This window comes from Alexandromys fortis, unplaced genomic scaffold (assembly GCF_014885135.2).
Source record: "Alexandromys fortis isolate MF-2015 unplaced genomic scaffold, M_Fortis_MF-2015_v1.1 scaffold_88, whole genome shotgun sequence".
NCBI classification, from domain to species: domain Eukaryota; kingdom Metazoa; phylum Chordata; class Mammalia; order Rodentia; family Cricetidae; genus Alexandromys; species Alexandromys fortis.
This window is the reverse complement of record NW_026067961.1, coordinates 956,650-976,651: the sequence shown is the minus strand read 5'-3', so window position 1 is coordinate 976,651 and position 20,002 is coordinate 956,650. Positions and strand designations below refer to the sequence as shown.

The 20,002-nt window shown below is 51.8% G+C and overlaps 1 protein-coding gene across 5 annotated transcripts in view; it reads right to left on the bottom strand.

Annotated features, from left to right (window-relative positions):
* The window catches only part of Prdm16 (PR/SET domain 16), a 313,539-nt gene that overhangs the window by 37,402 nt on the left and 256,135 nt on the right, over nucleotides 1–20,002 (bottom strand). For all 5 annotated transcript variants that reach the window (XM_050153399.1, XM_050153400.1, XM_050153401.1 and 2 more), the window contains exon 4: nucleotides 9,747–9,884. In XM_050153399.1, coding sequence (XP_050009356.1) covers nucleotides 9,747–9,884 — 138 coding nt within the window. The remainder of the gene's footprint in view (nucleotides 1–9,746; nucleotides 9,885–20,002) is intronic.

Here is a 20,002-nt window from a genome sequence, read left to right as displayed (position 1 = left end):
TCGTCTCATTTTGCTCTGATAAAAAGGACAGGAGAAAGCCCGAGAGTTGGCTCAGTGGTTGTGAAGTGGTTAGTTCCCAGCACCCACACGGAGGCTTGCCACTTCCTCAGGTGCCAGGCATGCCAGGGGTACCTTAGGAAATGTCCCAGATTACAGGGACTTCCCTCTGGGAATGCTCCAGTCTATTCTCAAACCTCCTTCGTCAATGCGTGCCCGAGACACTTGGCTCTAGGGGGACCTGAAAGTTCTGGGTGTTGGTGACTTGTAAAGGCGCTTTCCAGCTGGGCACAGGCCCCGTGGGTGAGGTTGCTGCCACGCGTGACCTTTATACCAGTGCGACAGCTGTGAGTCTGGCAAGCCAGGGGTGGCATGGTGTGCATGCCTGCCAGGAGCTGCATCCAGCAGGTGACAGGAGTTTGGGGGACAGGGGTGGAGTTCTATGCCTGGAGGGAGGGAGCCCTGAGGCTGAGACAGCTACATTTGGGGTGTCCAGTTCAGCGGTAGGATCTGAACCAAGACTGACAGGGGTGCCCTAGCAAATGTCCCAGATTACAGAGACTCCGTTCGGGAGACTAAGCTGTCAGAGCACTGCAGGTGACTTTGGGGTGTGTCTGTGTCTTCCCTGACTTTGCCCAGGCTCTGTCTCAAAGACTCCAGAGGCCCAGCCTCTCCTAGTGCAGGGCCTGGGCCTCCCAGGAGCACAGTGACTCAGTATCTCTTATCTGGAAACGTCAGACACGTGCTTCGTCTCTCTCGGGTAACTCACTGCCTACCGCAGAAGTGGTCTGCTTGGGACTCTCTTCTGATGTTAGGACTGTCTAGGGATGGGAGAAATACCCCAGAGACACCAGCTGCTCTGGGGAGGCCGGGCACAGGCCCATCCAGCTGCCCTAGGCTAGCCTTCTGCATTGTTGGAGGGGGACAGGGCATGAGGAAGAGGAGAAGAAAAAACATTTTAAGAGAAGACAAACTTGCCTAAGCCCATGGAGAGAGGCAGTGATTCTCCTGGCCATAAACGGTAAACAACATTTCTGTTGCCACTAATTGGTCCTGGCAGAGGTTTGCCCTATAGATACTGAAGGGAGCCTGACGCACCCGTTTGCCTCCCAAGAATACAGTCCTACCTAGGGCTAAGGGCAGCTAGCTCCAGAGTGACACCTGGGAGTCACTAAAGAACACAGAAGAGCCACACTGGGTCCGCAGTGCCCATTGGCTGTCACGAACACCAGACAGCGGAAGTGCACAGCCAGGAACCTGCAGGCATACCCAGCAATCTTATCAGTGAGACAGTCCTTCACAGATCAGCTCATAGTAGTAACTTGATCGGGCGTTATTCTCAGGGAGGTTGATAATACAAAGAGGTTTTAAAATGGAGACTAGAAATGGGATCAAAAGACTTCTTGAATAAAACCAATGGTTTGAGATCCCTGCCACATAGCAGCTGACTAACCTATTTTTCTTGAAGGTCAGACTCAAGCCACCTTGCTTTAGAAGAGGATCCACCCACAGTTGCTCCAGCGTGAGGAACTGAGGCCACCCAGGCACCCCCTGAGCTGGAGGGGGAGGGTGGGTGTCAAGCTGTTAATAAGCTTACTCATGATTCCCTCTGGCAACAGAGCGCATACAGACACATACAGCAAGTACATGCTTCATGCCCATGGCTCAGTGACAATGTGGTAGGTGACCTGGTGTTGGGTACAAGGGCTGGAAGAGGGGACTGAGAGCTTGACCCCTCGAGGTCCTTGAGTTAGAGCTAGCCAACAACTGGCTTTGCTCTCTGCTGCAATCACCCAGATTGCACGAGGCCATGGTTACCATGCCAGCAGTGTGTCCTCCTACCAGCTGGCTGCTGGGTACCTGTTCCGAGAAGTGGGTAGAGGGGAGAGAGCACCCATCCTTTCCACCCGCAACACTTTTCAGGCTGCCAGTCTTTCTGGCCTACACCCCCTATCACACTCTGGTTAGGTTGACTGACCTCCAGGGTTCCTCTATACACACACCACCTCCTTTCTCTCTGAGCTAAAGGAATCTGGAGCCTTGCCACCTGATTCTGGTTCAGAAGGCTACAGGGCCATCAGCTTCTCTCCTGGTTCCTTTGAAAGTAGCTGTCCTCCTGGAACCCACTCCTATCCACCCCCGACTGTTTGGGGGCTGCTGGGCCTCCTGACTCCTACTTTAGCTCTAGGGCTGCCCAGCCTCCCTCCCCCTCATACCCTCTGAGGGCTGGGGCATTCCGGGGACTCCACACCCTCCCACACCTTTGTTCCTTGGCTCACCGGGCCTCCAGGGACCTCTACTCCGGTTCTGTAGACAGGAGCCTTCTGGGACCCTCCCACCAGCATGGACACCGCAAGGCGAGCCACAGTAGGGCCACAAGTATCCCTTTCTCATCTTCACAGAAGGGCCACCAGGGCCCCTGTCAGGGACATGTGGGGACCACAAGGCGGCAAGTTAGGCAACTGTGGCCAGTAGGACTTTGAGCCCCGGACGTAATTAATCAATCCCTATTAGTGCTAATTGCACAGGCCAGGGCGGGGCCCAGGTGCCCCAGCTTGCCTCCTCCTGGAGAGCCAAGGAAATGAACAGGAATCTTCACAGACGTTCCTGAAGTCTTGGCTACCTTAGGCAACCACAGGGGCACACACAGAAGCCAGCCCATGCTTTTATGACCTGTCACAAGTGGTACAGCCCTTATCAGCCAGCCATTCTGAGAAAGTCAGTTTCTGCTCTGTGGAGCTAAGTGACTTCCCTTAACAAAGGCCAACTTTGGTCGGAGCTGGCACTGTTGGTTGGGGAGCCAGGTTGAGGGGGGGGGCAGGATAGGGCGTCTCAGGCTTAAGCATTGCTACCCACTGTATGCTCCAGGCCCCTTCTGTGCCTGGCCTATAATAAACTCTAACCATCATCCCTTAAGATTCTTGCCAACTGATTTACTGCATCCATTCAGAGTGCGCTGGTCCCTGACCATTAGCCTCACAAGACAGGCTGCGAACAAGGAGTCTAGGAAACCCAGGAGTGCGACACCCTCCAGCCCTCAATGGCGTCTTGGGGTTTGGGTGGGTGGCTGCAGGAAAAAGCTGATTGCCTTCTTTCTAAACCACAGTGCCATATGTTTTAGGTACATGGGGTCCTGTCACCTCAGAACTAGTGGCTATCCCTTGTCTGAGAACTTGGTGGCAACAGCTTCTTCCCAACAAACGGCTTCTGTTGGTTTCTTATTTATTCTGAAATAATGACACAATCAGGCAGAGCCTGAAGCTGAGCCCCTGTCTCATCCTCTCCACTCCCCTCGTCCGGCAGCAGCAGCAGCTCAGTTTGGGCCAACACCACTGCCTGTAACTACTCTTCCATCAACCCAAACTGTTTTTTTACCCCCTGTCACGCTCCAGACACAAAGAGATGGCTCCACGTCGTAGAGAGAACTTGGAACCTTCTCGCCAAAAGGTAGACACCTGCTTGGGGATCAGGTTCAAGCCTAAGCACCCTTCACACAAACGAGCATCCAGAAGGCAGTTTACAATGGCTGCCAGCCCTCAGATCCTTAGGGCCCTCGGTTTGTATTGAAGATACTGTTTAGTGATTACGAGCAAAGGCGAAGCCCCACAGTGCCCAGGCCTGCTATGTCTGAGCATCCTAGCACTGAAATAAAAGAAAAACCCCTTGCAGGACGGAGATGGGGCGAGCACGGGCTTAAAATCAGTGGACACGCAGGTGGCTCCGTCAGCATCCCTGCATCTGTGTGCTCCTCGCTCCACACGCCCGGCTGGAACAATTTCATCTGTGCCCGAGCCTCTATGGTTTTGTTACTGTATGCTCTGCCACTAAAAAATTTTAAAACATCCTTATGCATTTATCTCTTCCTTAGTTGCACAGTTTGGATAAGGATCGTAAAATATCAAATATTTATAATATTTATAAAAACTATAACGGCATAGTTAAATAATCAATGCCGTTACATGTCTCCCAATGAGGGACCGCATTTAATTAAAGGAAGATAAATTCTGACAAGCAGTTGTTGTATTGGGGCCATCACCACGGCTAAAAATTGAATTTGAGCTTAACTGCTTTCCAAAATTAAAACACATTTGATATATATTTTTTAAGGTAAAAAACTTCTAAATTGTGTGTGTGTGTGTGTGTGTGTGTGTGTGTGTGGTCTAAGAACATCTTGCAGAAGTTTGTTACTTCTTTCCACTGTGTGGGTTCCGGGTACTGAACTCAGCCATCAAATGAGGTGGCCCCGTGCCTTTACCTGCCGATACATCTCATTAGTCTACAGCAGCATTTCGAAAGTGTTTTGTTCATGGGTTAAGAAAGGATCAACGAATTCTCTAATCGCACCTTGCTTGTTTTCAAAGAGAAAATTGTGTTTAGCCCTTTGGAGCCACCATTTCAAAGGACCACAACAAAAATATATGATTCTTTTGATTGAAAATCTAAAGGAGGAAAGCATAGGAGTAGGGAAAGGTCAGAGGCTCAGAGCCTGAGGACCTGTTCAAACTATCAACCCTAGCGCCTCACACACTTTGGAGGGAAAGAGGTTCTGGGAAGGGAGCCGTTGGCTGTTTGCCTCGGCCAGGCAGCACCGGTTTTTCTGTGAAGAAGCAGGGTCGGCCCTGTGATCACTTGGATGCACAGCTCCTGCCCAGGTTTTTCTGTTTAAGCACCGTGTTCAGTGCTTTCAAGAGGGGCTGCTCTCCTGCTGTGGGCAGACCTGTCCTTTGAGCTTCCTTGGCTGTGGCTGTCTCAGCCTTCCAGTCACAGGCTGGGCATGGCACTCTGGCTCTTCTGCCCTGCCGTGGGTGCTCTATAGAGATCACAGGCTGGGGTTGTTCTTGCAGATGAAAGGAACTGAGCGAAGCCAGAGCAGCACAGCTCTTCCAGGGCTGCTGAAAAGCACAGCTCTCCCAGGGCTGCATCCTGTCCTCCACCCTCAGCCCGCTGACCAGTAAACCCTCCTCTGCCCACAGACCCACCCTACCGAGGTAATGCGTGAAAAGAGAGAATGGCCCCTCTGTGGAGAGATCTCTGCCCACCCCCTGCTTCTTCCTGTGGGCACAGTATTTCCAAGCTTTTCTTTTCTTTCTTAACATTAAAACAAATTCAGTAACAGACCCTGCTTGTGTCTCCTAGATGTTTGAAACCAACTCATTTGCTCATAATTGCAGGAGGGAAAAAACACTCAGGGGTGACCTGGATGTTTTGAATTTTCCAAAGAGAGAGGTCTTGGAAGGGGTTGATGGGGCAGGGCAAGGGTGGGGGTCCTCAGGTGTTCAAAGTGAACTGAGATGCTGTGGGTGCGTGTTTGCCCCTAGACTCGTGTTCAGATGGAAGAGAAATGACTGCTCCGGCTTCTTGGCATCTGGCAATGCTCTAGGTCTGTGGCTTCACTACCCCCAACAAAATACCAGGGCAAAGCCCTGGTCCCCCACTTCTGCAGAAGGTATGTTGTTCTTACCAGATGGGCCACCCCAAAGACTTTGTTTTTTCAAAAACAGGAAAAGTATTGGTCTTTAGGGGCCAGGTATACTCTTGGCCCAAGGCCATCTGTGGCCTCTAGTATACAGAAGGAAAACCCCAGGTCTATCTCAGTCTCTTCTGCTGCCTGCCTCCCCCCCCCCCTCAGAATCATAAGGAAGATTCCCAGGTGGACATGAAGGACAGGACCAGTGCCTTCCCATGAGCATGGGTTCCCCTGGAGAGAGGACTCAGAGCTACAGAATGCCAGGAGGGCCTCTCATAGTTCAGACGGGAAATTGGGTACAAGGTCAATGACTTTCTTTCCTGTCGCTAGGCGGGGTGGGAGCTGAGATAGACAAGGGGCATGGAGCCTGGCCAGCACTCCCGGAGAAGTGGCTACATGCTTCATATCTACCCACAGTCAAGGCACCAGGAGGCTGGAGGGAAGTTTCAGTAAAGATGGATGGGAATTGAACCCCTTGAAGTCCTGAGCTACATTTCCAGCTCCAGAAGGCTACAGAGGAGCAAATAAAAAGATAACCTTTGTCCTCGGGCCTGAAGCAGGTCTGAACACCCAGACAAAGCTGGGGTGAGGGCTCATGGCTGGGCTGAGAGGACTCTTGGCATCTGGGACCTGAACAGAGCCAGGAGGCGGGCTGCTGTGGCTTCCATAGCCTGTGTGTGTCACAGCTCCAGCAGCCGCCAGCAGGGACAGGTGCAGCCCCATGATGGCGAGGGAGGTGTACCTTCTTCAGTCTTCTATGTGCAGCTGACATGGGGTCTCTCCCAAAGACACAGGACCCCAGCAATCCAGGCTTCTGAGTTGACTCAAGCCCAGGTCCTGACCATTACAAACACAGATCTTGGGACCCTGGGTTTCCGTTCTTCATGTTGATCCATGTCTTCAATTTAGAGCCGCCTCTCCTCCATAGGTGGACTGTTGATCTCTTCTGGTGGCTGTAACTCCCAGAACTTTCTCTTAAGATGCTGAGACCTTCTCCTGTCCTTCTATCTCTTTTGGATACTGGAGCTGCAATCCTGCATCTTGAACCTTGAATTAGCAAGGCCTATGCTTTTCTGACTTGACGTATATTTCTTATTGGATAGTACAGCATCATTTCTGCAATGCAGATGCTTCCTCATGGGCTGTGCTGTCCTGGCAGCGCTGTGTACATGTGCATGTGTGTGTATATGCCAACAGTATATGTGATTATACATATAACTGTATATTTAGGTATGTACATGCACCCATGTTTGCACATATGTGTTGTGTATGTGCCCACGGCTGTGTAGTGTTCCTAATTGCCTAAAAGTTTTCATAGACACTCAGGGGAGGGAGAAAATAATCTGAGAAACAGGACCTGACACTTTTCAGTGTTTCCTTCTCAAAGAGAAGCCTGTCCTCAGGAATCTTTTTTTACTAGTAGTATCTCCAGGAAGTTTTATTCAGCTGCGGAGAGGGTCAAAGTGCTACTCTACAGGGGCAATTGTCTTCACAGGATGGCCAGGAAATGGAAGTGATTACATGGAGGCTGTGGCCAGCTGTGAAAAAGAGAAGGAGAGAGGGAGGGAAAAGGAGGAAAAGAGAGGCATGTGTGTGTGTGTGTGTGCATGTGTGTGCGTGCGCGCGCGCGTGTGTGTTTGTGTGTGTACATATCTCTGTTTGGGGGACAATAACAACTAGCCTGAACTGGTGAATATTTGGGGTGAGTCTGTGGGTTCCAGTGGGGAGGGGGCTTATTCTCTACAGAGGGGTCTCAATGTGAAGTCTGGGGGTGGGAACTACTTCAGGATTGGGGTATTATTTTGGCTCTGGACCTTCTCAAAGGTGGCATTTGCCTAAATCTCCAATTCCTTCTAAACACGGGTCTATTTATCATCCTACGCATGGGATTAGGCCAGGAAGAATTCACCCTACAAGACCATGTAGAAGAGAGACAGCCAGCAGGTAAGGAGGCACAGGTAAGTCTGACCTGGCATTAGTCAAGCAATGCAGTCAAGGGTGTGGGCACAGAGCACACGGCAGGGCACAGGGCACAGAGAAAATGACATGGAGAAAAGGGAACAGGGCATAGGGAAGGTCACAGGACACTGGACACATGGCAGAGGGCACATAGCGCAGGGCACAGGGCACAGGGCACAGGACACAGGGCACAGGACACAGGGCACAGGACACAGGGCACAGGACACAGGACACAGGGCATAGGGAAATGTGCAGGGCACAGAGCAAGGCACAGGGCACAGGACACAGGGCACAGGGCACAGGACACAGGGCACAGGGCACAGGACACAGGACACAGAGCACAGGACAGGGTGCAGGACACAGGGAAAGGCACAGGGCATAAGACACAGGGTAGGGCTCGGGGCACAGGACACAGGACACAGGGAAAGGCACAGGGCACAGGGCATCAGACACAGGGTAGGGCTCAGGGCTCAGGGCTCAGGGCTCAGGGCTCAGGGCTCAGGGCACAGGGCTGGGAAAGGCTGGGGACGCAGTAGCTTTGAACCAAAGGATGCAGGGGTCCAAGGATGTAAATGACTCTAACCTGGAGCGTTCCCGCCCATGGTCTGAAATGAAAAGAGAATTCCCTGCAAGGCAATCACTTCTCTTTAACCCATACATGGTAGTTTAAGTAAACGTCCCTGAAATAATTAAGAAAGAATAAAAGGTTTTTGAAGGCCAGTTTTTCTTTGAGAGGACTATACTGTGTGTATTCTCTAAAAAGCTTGCCCCACAAAGACTCAAGCCTCACTGTTCGATTTCAGCTAAGTTCCAGCATCTGTTTCCCAGGTAACAGAAACTGTATTCTCGTTGTTCTACCAGCATCTCGCAGAAACCCATCCCTGCACGCAGACACCCGCATCATGCTTCCCAGGGCTCAATGTTCTGCAGATCTGAGCTGGAGAGGGGGGCTTGGCCAAACCCTGTGTACCTTAAATCCAGTTTCCCGTCACTCTGTCTCTTTTTTTTTCTAGAAGCGGGAAGTTTTTCTCCTATGTTCCCCTTTACCGTCATAGTTATTATTCCTATGCTCAGAATCCCTCAGTCAGAAAGTTGTCTTTTTTCCTTCTCTCAAAATTTTTGGTTTTAGTGGAAGGTCATGGAGGTCTTGGCAGCAGCATCCCGGGTCCTGGTTCTGTATGGAACCAGCAAGTGTTTGGTGGAGCCACTGCTAGCAAATTGAGCCCAAGAGCTACGAAGACAGCTCTGGAGGAGCACGGCGAAGCAGTAAGCAGGGCTAGGGGCCTCCCTCACGCCCTCCCTGTTTCCTTTTTAAATGCAAAATATTTCTCTAGAGTCAAGAGCCTTGAACCACTTTAGACGGCTTGCAGGGCAGCACAAGAATGGGCCCTTTGTTACGTGGTCTTCACGAACGGTTTTTAAAATAAAATGGACCCTTTTTCCCCCCCAACAACATCTCACATGTAGCCCGAAGACACAGGCAGAATGAACTGCTCTGCTGGGAGGGTTGGGATTTGGTACCCGGAGGAGAACACAAGGCTTTGCTGGAGGACTGATATCTGCAAGGTCAAACGTGAAGCTACGGAAGAGACAGAGTAGCGCTGGTCACGGTGCCCAGCAGAAGGAAACTGAGTATTGTGGGTCTGGACCCCTGCCCTGGGACTGCAGTGGCAAGCGGTTCTGAGAAGCTGAGCTCAGAACTGCAAGTTCCTCAGCCTCTGAGAGGGATGAGGCAGAAGTCAGGACTGTTCAGCTCAGTTTACTCCTAGAGAGACGGGAGGCCATGCCAATGCAGGACCATGCGCTTGGCAGCAGGTCATGCCATGATTATGACTTGTGGGCTTTGGGCATTTTTCCTGGTCTAGGAAGTAGCTCTGTGCCAATAGACTGGCCAATGTGGACTTTAGGAAGCCTTGATTGACCAGGGTTTAGGCAACTCTCCTTCCCATTGGTTCCTGTTGGCTGCTCTTCCCACAGTTCTTGGTATTTGTAGGGAATGAGGCCCCTGTGACTTGAGGTCCTGTCTGTTTCAGCTGCTATTTAAAACCACAGCTCTCAGTTCTCCAATGTCACCAGCCTCAGACAAGTTTCTTCTGACCTTTGCTCTGTGGTCTTTGCTCTTGTGAAGTATTCTGGGGCAGCTAAATTTTACAGGTAGCCCAGCTGGGCAGGTGTCAAATGGCCACCCCCTACGGCAGGACAGAGCTTAGCAGGTGACCCACGATCTTACCAGAGGCTCGGCTGACCCTCCCCTTAGCAACCATCCACCTTGGTGCCTTGTCTCAAGGACAGTCCGTAGGGACAGTGACCATCCTAGACCTACCTGTTCGTTGATCTGACACATGGTGAGGTTTTGGTCATCACAGGAACACGCTACACGGATGTACTTGAGCCAGCTGCCAGCCCCAGCCTGATTGGCATCCACGCAGAACTTCTCGCTGCCCAAGTCTTCAGAGACCTGCTGGGGAAGAAGTGCGCTAAGGTCAGAGATGCCCCGTGTGCTATGTCAGGCTGCACTGACCTCAGAGGCAGGATGGCAGGTTGGGTGAGAACTTCAGCCAGTCCTACGCATCAGAGAGGCCCTGTCTACCCATCACACCTGGTCCAGGGAGCCACCAGGAGATTGGCGGAGAAGAGGGTGGCTCTTCCTGTTCTTGCATAGCTGCTCACGGTCAGGCCAGGCAATGACGAGTCTCCTGCACTGGTAAAGTGTTCCAGCAAGCTGTCCAGGTGTGAGAAAGCAGAGCCTTCTGTGTCTGACACAAACCCTCTGCTAAGGATAGTGTGGGTGTTGGGCTCGAAAAAGCACTTCTGAAGGTAAAGGTGTTACCGGGGTGTGCAGCTGCACCCGAGTCCGTGTGTGTGGTATCTAAGCGTGCATGTGCCTGTGTCGACGCGCTCCTGTCAGATTAGCACATCACCTGAATGCCAGGAAGACATTTTGTGTCCTCAAAATTGGGAACTTTCAGTTTGATGCTGGCCAGCCAGCAAACGTCATGCTTCCTCCCCAGGTCCTGCACAACAGGCAGGGCCCACAACTGGCTTTGCTTTGTCGTTGCTGATGCCTTCTGGACTCTCTTCAGAGTCTTGTTTGTTGATCTGTGTTCCCCCCAACTCCACCCCAATCCCTGCCCCCACCCTGAAGGGTTGCTTGCAAGAAGACCTGGACCACAGGCTGGCAGCTGCAGACATCATAGAGTTCCACTCATACCTGCTCTGTTCAGAACCTATGACGAGCCCTAATTCAAAGCCTTTGAAGCAACTGGGGTGGCTAACTGGGCACACGAAAGGCAGAACGGTTAAAAGGGAGGTTGGCGGGCAGGAGTATCCTGGGGCAGGCGTTTTCAGTTGGGAAGGGGCGAAGGTGCAGCAGGAGGGGCTCTTTCAGTAGATTTTCACCACTAGGCATGCAGTTTTCAAGATCTTTGTGCACCTATGGCCGGCATTGGAATTCCACGCACAACAATGAAACCACACGTCCTGCTTCTGTACACCCACTCCCTTATCCCCAAGGATTCTGACACAAGTCAGACCCTGAGCACGTGGCAGATGGCTTTGTCTCCCAGTTGACACCTGTCAGTGACCCCTGGGTTCCCGACAAAGGGCGGCAGCCTGAAGGGACCCAGTAGGGAGGGAGAGTATGGAGGAAGCCCTGCAGATTCCAGGGGCAGACTGCAGCCCTGTACAGTAACACAGCAATGCCCGGTCCCAGGGCCCCATGCGCTCCCTTGGGTGTCCAGTGGATTCTCTGGAAGCACGAGGTAGCCGGGACAGAAATGGGGCTAAGCACTGACTCCATCAGGCAGAGACTTGAGTTAAGTGGCCAAGCCCTTCAACCACTTGCCCCCATGTTCCCTCAGCCCAGAATCATCTAAGAGGCCTCAGCACTCCAGGCTGACTGTGGATGAGGTCACAAAGCAACTATGTTCTGTGCCTGGGAAGGTGCAGATGGGGAACGCCCAGAGTGCAGAGGCTGGGGTGAGCGGAGTGTACCCTTGCACAGAGCCTAGCCCCCCCCAAGCCTGGGATCTCTACTTTCCTCTCAAATCTGCAACACCAAGGTCCATACACTGTTGGCAAAGCTGGGAGCCCGACTGCACTCCTCTCTTTGTTTAGGGAGCAGGTAAGGGGGTCAGAACGCTTCCTGAGAGGCAGGACCCTCAACTCTAGAGGCAATAGGATAGAGTTTTTCCTCTCCTCTCCTCTGGGGCTTAGGGGAGGGGTGCCCAGGGAGCTCTTCCCAGGTGTCTGAACCCTATCCAGGATACCGGGAGTTCACACAAGGCCCTGCTACTCAGGGGTTAGATGAAGCCTTCCCTGCTCCTTACCAACCCTTAGAGGTCACTGCTTGCCATGTTCCAGTTCAGGGCCAGCCCAACCCAAACACTACTGGGTGACCCCCACAGCCTGCAGAGGATGGAGGCAAACTGAATAGCGGCCTTATGTTGAGACCATGAGGGCTGACATGCCTAGTGGGGGTGCTCAGGTCTCCCATTCTCTAAGATGTGGTGGGCTCAGGCCACCAAGCCCACAGAGGGAGCACCTCAGACCCTCCTCCCAACTGATAACTCTGCAGGGATCTGCTGAGGAGGTCAGCCCACAGGTGACAGGGCCTCTACCTGACAAGGAGGCTCACCCCGCTCCTGAGACATAGGAATAGAGAAAGGCTAGCTGTCGAGAGGCCAGGGGACCCCTTTCTCCCTGCCTGAGGGGTCAGGGACTTCCTGTGGATTCCTGCCACACAGACCTCTAAGCAGATGGTGCCGAATCCCAGGTCCCGTTTCTGGCTCCCTGTTCCTCCCTCTGTGTTTATCTTGCTCATTTTTCTGTCTCTCTGTTTTTTTTTTTTTCCCTTATGGTGCAGGGCCTGGGGGAGCTAGTTAACGGTGATGTGAATGAGCATGTCTTCATACAAGGCTCTGTCCCCAGGACTTTGCTGGGGTTTGGTTGTTGATTTCTCAGAATTGAGACCTGCTTCCCCAAAAACAATCTTTGTTCATTAGCTCACAAGCCCTCCAGGCTGGCTATGGATGAGGCCGTGCTCATTATTCTGTTAAAGTGCTTGGCAGCTCAGTGAGGTCCAGCTAATCATATGGATAAATATGCGTGCATGCAAGGTGTGTGCATGTGTGTACATGATTATGGCTATACATACACAGCTATGCACCTCGTGTGTGAAAACATGCACACACACATATATGTAAGTGCATGTGTGTATACACAAGAATCTTTAATGTGCACACATGTGCCTCTCTCTGTGTGTGTGTATGTGTGTGTGTGTGTGTGCATGTGCATGCACACTCAGCTGGCACATTTTTGAAAAAGACGAATTCATTCCTATGAGAAAGTGACCTAGGTAGCTGCAGTTGGTCCTAGTTTGTAACCACCCAGGCTTCTGTCCTTCATTAGCTCCTGACCCTCTGTATGATTGCTTTCCTGGTTGTCCCTAAAGACTTGAGAAAGTCCTCTTTCCCAGTGTGATCACCTCAGAATCCAGATTCTCCATCTCTGAGGGGTGCCCATGAATACTAAACCCTTCCCAGGGAGGGGGAGCTACTGTCTTAGGCAGTAGAATTAGGTGGGATTCTCTAAAATCTGGAATCCACCATCCAGGCTTGGATCCTCACAGGTCCTTGGCATTGCTGCCTCTGCAGCTGGGCTTTGACGTAGTCATGGAGATGAAGCCTTAGCACCACTTCCTAGCTGAGGGGACCTCAAGTGGCCCACTGGGACTCTGACCAGCAATTGCTTGGCTCTGAGGGTTCGTGGGATGCTGAGAGGAAGGCCTGGGTGTTAGGGTATCAAGTCCACAGCCACAGGCAGCTGAGCACATGTCCCTGACTGCAGTGGGAGAAGCAAGTGCCAAGGACCCGAGGCCAGAGGCCACAGCATTGGCTCAATCTTTCCCATCTGGAGTCTGGCAGATGCTTGCACCTACGCTCTGGCAGGAGCTGTGTAGCTCGGATAGTTCCAAGGATGTGTGAGAGCTCACAGGGGACAAGAGAACGAGGGTGCACACATCAGGTTCTGTTCATACACGAGACATGAAGAGTCATATTTGAGTGTGGTGGGGTTCTCTTGGCTGGCTTTTCTGTGGCTGTGCAGCCGAACCTCCGCCCACTCGAAAGCCTGGCTCTGGAGTTGTTGGGGCTGAGCCTGTGGACTCCCATAATTACCGGTGGAAGTGGCCCTTCTGCCCATTTGCCCCCACTTGGCCTCTCAGCCCCCGTGCTCCTGCCAGCTTCCCCAGCTCATCAATCACCCCCATCAGAAATGCTGAGTTAAGAAACGAAGAGATGGAAAAAAAAAATCCTCTTACCCTTGACAATTTTTTTTGCACATCATTTGAGGTTTCCTGCACTTTTAATCTGTGGCTCTCTGCTGGGCCAGCTCTTTCCCATTTAATGGGCACGGCCAGGGGCTGGCTCCATATGGGATGTGCACACAGGCACGAGAGCAGAGGCGTCTGTCGTCAGCTCACCTAATGGATTCCCAGCCTGCAGGAAGGAGTGAGGCCTAGGAGTCACCTTGTTGGCCTGTGCCCTAAAGCTGCAGCGTGCTCCCCTGAAGCTCACAGTATGGTGGGTGTCTATAGGACTGTATCACGTGTCCCGCTAACCCCTCTTCACACCTGCATGCACACCTGGGCACACACGCTAACATGAACACATATGCACACACAGATACGTAGAGGCACACGTGTGAGCACGCACATACAATGGTTATGATTTACGACACTCCCAAGGAGCCCAAACAGAAAGTCCATTCTTGTGACAGAAAGAGGAGGGCAGGCCTTCTGGAGACACCTCCATGTGGCGGACATGGAGCCTGAATGAGCTCATAAATCCTGTCCCGACGCTCATTATGGGCTTGGTGGTGACATGACCAAGTGCTAAGCAGAAACACGGCAGCAGGATGGGGTCTGCTGCTGCCAGCAGACAGGAGCCTTGCTGAGGAGATCAGGAGGTCAGGGGCCCATCTGTTCCAGCTGAGAGGGAGGGAACTGAGGAATAGGAGGGAGAGAGAGTTTTCTGGGACTCACTCCTAAAAGAATTTGTCTGGGACTTTCTATGTCCCTCTGGCCTTGGCCTCCACTGGACAGTTGCTGGGTAGTGGTGTATGATAGAGTTACAGGGTCCTGGACAGACCCCAGAGCATGGCTCAGGGTTGGGGGGCTGCCAAAAGAGAGCTGTTGCCTGACCAGGGACTGCACTAACAGGTGCTGGTGACGTCCCGTTCCACACCTGGAGAACTTGGCTCCTGTGTCAGTCACAGGCAGATGCTCTTGGTTTAAAGCCACACCAAGAAATGTGTATTGTAAAAAGTCACCGAATCCCATATTTTCCAGCATTTGGGCCCCACGCAGGCCTTTGAAGATCTGAAGAAAGCCACACACCAGAAGTTACTCAGACATGCAAATGCCTCGTGAACACTCTGAGGTTCCCGGCAATCTCGCACCCAATTCTCAGACTCGGAGACTTCAGACTGTGTGCAAACATCCCAGACACACAGGGGATCTCCCCCATGTCCTCTGCCATCTTGTGAAACAGAGCCCCAGGGTACATGCCTTGTGCATCCAGCCCATTGCTCACCTCCTCTTTATGCAGTCTGCCCCTGTGTCTCTGTGCCTTCCAGCCTTTCTATGCTAAACTAACTTAACCTCTTCTCTTTCCTTCTTTGCTCTTTTTGGCTCAGGTTTTATGACCCTCCTGTGCCAGCATCTGTGAACTTTGCCTGAAGGAAGAGGGGCATGATGGTGAAGTGGAGAAGGACTTAGGTGTGACTGTGCTTTGCGTGAGGGACTCGAAACCTCTAGGGGACTCATACTCCTGAATCTCAGGAAGACAATAAAGGAGAAGAGGAGCCTTGGAAGCCTGGAGCTGCGAGGGCTCTTTCTTGATGCCTGCTGCAGGAGCTGGGTCACCACCCTTTCCTGTGATCTTACTGCAAACCCACCAAGGATGTTCTTCAAATGGGGATAGCCCTCACACCATCCCCACAGTGCACACAGTGACCCGAGTCGGGTGTTTGAGGTGGGTCACATGGCTCAACCATCTTGGCATCTGTGGCTTTGTCTCATTGGTCATGGGCTGCAACCCTGAGCCACAAGAAATAAAAGGTCAACTTGGTGATTCATCCTAGCATTCTGTGTCTTCCGTAAAGCAGAGTATGAGCTGCAGATGGGGCCGGCACAGACGCATCTTAGGAGACTGGCAACATCTGGTGGGAAGGGGGGCTGTTGAAATCTGGGGGCTGGCAGGTCGGACACCGCCACGAGCCTGTTGGTGGGCAAGAACCCTCAGAAGTGAACGTTCTTCCCCCAGGGGAATACAAGAAGGTTTGGCTGGCCATCTCTCCCTCTGGGGAGCTAGCATTGAGTGGTCATCACTCTCAATGGGATAACGTGGCTTATCTGGGGTCCTGTCTCCATGTCCACTTAGGAAACCGGAGAGCTTCTCTTCTGCTCTCCAGCCCATGGCTACCTGCAGAGATAGCGAGCTTAGGCAGCCTGGTGGAGGTACAAGAATGGACTAGGTACCAGCCAACAATCTTGTTATGCTCACATATTTCTAAATACTGATGGTGGTGGATCTTGATGACTCTTGGAGGACCTATGTGTCTGCTTTTGAGATGAGTGTCCACCACATCAGATCCACAGATGCTCCAAGCAGGGTCCCTTCCCAGTCTTTAGAATGCACATGACCTGTGTGCCTTTTCTATGGATGGCGTGGTGGGTGATGAGCGTTGGGAATGTCTCTCAGGAGCTCTAGAGTGGGGATAATAGTTTCTTTATATTGTTGCTGCCTCCACTTCTCCCAAGAAGCCGAACTGGTGGCACTCGTCACAAGGGCCTTCTCTGCTCTGCTCCAACTTCCCAAAGCTAAGGCTGACTGTCTAGGTAGTGGCAGAGTCACTCCATCTGACTGACACGTAAGATACACTCAAAGAGGATGCTTTGGCAAACTCAACCCCCTTGCCAAAGTCCAGTCTGTAAGCAGCTGTTCAGAGTCAAACATCTGATGTCACAACCTGAACCTAGCAGCAAGCACTCTGCTGATATTTCAACTGCCTCTTAGGGGACAAGGATGTGGGGGAGGTGGCGAGCCTGAACCTATAAGGAAAATGGCCACGAATCCTGCTGTTCAAAGACGGCTGAGTCACAGTGTCGGCTTGCCCAGATGTGAGCCTTGTAAGGACTCCTTGGATCTCACCAACAAGTGAGCAGAGCTTCTGAACTCCAGCGGTACAAATACTCTAAGGCGTCATGGGTATAAATGTTCTGCCGCCCCCATATATGTTCCCAATGAGCGCCAGCTCAGAGGGGTCTTTCCACAAGCTGAGCTCAGCCCGCTCTGCACACACTCTGCTCCTTACATCGTAGGAGCACCCACCTCTAGTTCTGCTCCTGTTGGCAGACCCCAGATCACAAGCACAGCTATGCTACGTCTGGGACCATGTGCTTTACAAAGGCCTCTGAGAAAATCCCCAAGTCCCCAGGTGACTTGCAGAGCATTCCAAAGTGTCCAGGGTCTTCCCAAATTTGGAGCCTCCCCTACATCGCCCAGGGCAGTCCTTGGGATGGTTGGGCCCAGAGTCCTGACTCAGGCTGTTGCTGGGAGGAGGGACACAGGCTGCTGTTGCTAGTCTGGCCTGTCCAGAACGGTGCTGATGTCGTTCAGATGCAAATAACTTCAGCAATTTTTAGATCCAAGTTTCCTCTGAGTCAAGTACAGGCCAGGCAGAGCCCCAAGCCTGGAGCTCGCATGCTGGCACGGACCTGGCCCTGACCTTCCAAAGCAAAGTGCTTTTGCTTTTTTTTTTTTTTTAATCATAAAATATTTTAAGATCCCACAACCCCAAACCAAATGTTTGTGGCCACACCCCTGCTCAGGGGGTGTAAGTGCTAGGCTGTCACAGGAAGTGGCTCTTCTGAGGGCAGGCAGGGCCTGGGAGGTGTCACACACATAACCTTTCTTTGGTTTTTAGAGGGTGACAAACTGCAGCGCTTGTGAACGCAGCAACCCCCACAGCGGATGCGGGAGGAGTTCCCCGTGGTGGGCTAGCCACTGACATGTGGTTGGGGCCACATGAGATCTCAGGCCTGTGGGAACAGGACCATGGTTGTTTAACAAAAGCCCTCATACATGGGAGTTGAATGCAAGACTGAGGAGCCCACCAACTGTCCTGGGCCTCCCTGCCCAGCTGGTTGGAATAAATCCCTGCTTGGTGTCCAGGGGGACTTCTGAATCCTAGGCATACAACTTCAAGATGGGCTGTAAATGCCCCCTCTCTGCCATGCCCACCACGGCCACAGCAGTCATCACAAGCAGCACGTGGGGGAGGGTCAACTTCAGGAGAACTTGGTGCAGCTTGGTGCTGAGCGGCAGTCTCCTGCTCCTTTGCTCCTGAGAGAGGGCAGTGATGTGCAAAGCCCAGGCCACTCTGCTGGCCCTGGCCTTTCTTATTTCACCCTCAGCGAGAGGGTCACCTCCCTACGGGCTGTGTGATGCTATAACCAATGGTAACCTGACCATCTAGCCGTTGAAAGCTCACGTCTTCCCAAGGGATGACTACAGCTGGCACCGTATCCAAGGCACAAAGTAACCTGGAAATGTGCTCTAGGTCGTGCAAATAGAAAGGTACAGAGTAGTGAGCACTGGCTACTTGTCAACCACGTTCATACTGCGTCAGGACGTCTTACTCAGTCTAGCTAACACTTCCTCTGCTTTTCCTTACAGTCTCACAACTCCAGGGTTGCCGAGGGGAACTGAAGCTTCTCTGGGATCTGTCCTGGAACATGTGATTAGCTGAGGCCCATTGGATGTCTTCATAAGTAGATAGATGGATGGGTGTATGAATGGATGGAATTTGGGTGAATGAGTGGGATAGATTGAGGTTGAATGTATGTACAAGTGGGTATAGAAGTCTACATTGAATGGTGGATGATGAGCAGATAACTATAAGATGAATGGATGGGTTTTGGACAGTTGGTGAATGCATATACATGGGGATGGGAGATGGCTGTTGAATGTGTGGATGGATAGATATTGAACGGGTGATGGATGCATGGATGTTGAATAGGTGGATGAACAGATGGATGTTTCATGGGGAGATAGATGGGAATTGAATGGGTGGATGGATTAAGGATTGTTGAATGGGTGTAGAGGTAGATGCCGAGTGAGTGGACCAGTGGATGTTGAGTTGGTAGATGGATAGATGGCTGGATGGTATATATAACATATCCAGAACTCTCTGGTTTCCCTGGACTCCCACAGTGATCCAGAAGAGAACATCTTTCCAGAAATATGGGGTGCCAGAACATAGGATAGCTCTCCTGGGATGCTAATTGGGGGTTCACATCAAGGGTCCTCAGCAGCACAGATGGACTGGACCATGATGGTCACTTTCCATCTTCCTTCTCCCGCAAATAGTGAATGATTTGAGGATGTCACCTGGGTGACTTCTAGAGCCATGTAGACGGTAGGTGCTCAAAGAAGGTTTGGGGACAAATGAGGGAACAAAGGCATTTCAAGACAACCGAGGACATGTTCTCATCAGCCTTCCTTTGCCCACCAGATCTCCTTTCTTCACCTCCCCCTATTAAGTCTGGGTCATTTTCTTTCTCATTGCTCTCTCTGTGTTGTGCCGAAGGACCTGCCTGTCAACCCTCTTAGCTAGTCCTCTCTGAACCAGAGTTATAATCTTTCCCAGGTCAATGTTACTGAATCATCACCCCGAGTCTGTTTCCTGGGGCTCAACATAATGGTGACCTATATCCCCCAGCACAGAGGCTACATGGCCCATGGTAGGTGCTTAGAGAAGCCTGCTAGGTTCCATCTGGTGCCTCTCCCACAGCAGACACAGCCTCTGGGCACTCGTTCCTCTCACTGGCACACATGGGTACAGAGGAGTGCAGTGACTCACCACCTTCTGTATCAAGCCCAATGTTTTGAGGTCAACTCTTGGAAATAGCTCAAATCTCAACAGGCCAAGTCTAAGCAAAGACCTTGCCAATCTCCACAAAGAACAGTTCTTGGTACTCTTTGACATACAAAAATGGTCATTGGCAAAGGACTCTTGGTGCCGACAATGTTGTCTTTGGAGGTACCGCAAAGGGTCAATGCCAGTTCCTTCCCTGAGCGGCTCCAGGTATGCACAGATGAAAGGATGCTGGCGAGGCTCAGCCCTTATTTTGACTGTGTTGCGTGAGGAGCTTTTCCTCCAAATGTTGTTTCGTGATGACTCTGCTTCCCATGATCTATTTTTCTTAGTGTGCCTGGACTTTAGCGGTTGACCACTTGGTTAAGAAAGAGATGAACCTTAGGGTGCACTGACTACAGTCCAACTGGACCATCCTTTCTCTTTACACCCAGCCCTCTTGGCACCAGAGGTGAAGGGACTAAGATGTAAGGCATGTTTATTTCAGATTAGCTTCCACACAGCTTATTGGGGACGGGCTTTGGGTTGCAAGTTCAGCTCGCCCTCGGATGTGAGCTTGGCTTGAGACGTCTGCCTCAGGATGGGCATGTTTCAAGTGACTCATAGACAAAGGTACGGCCAAGTCAGCCTTGCACAGCA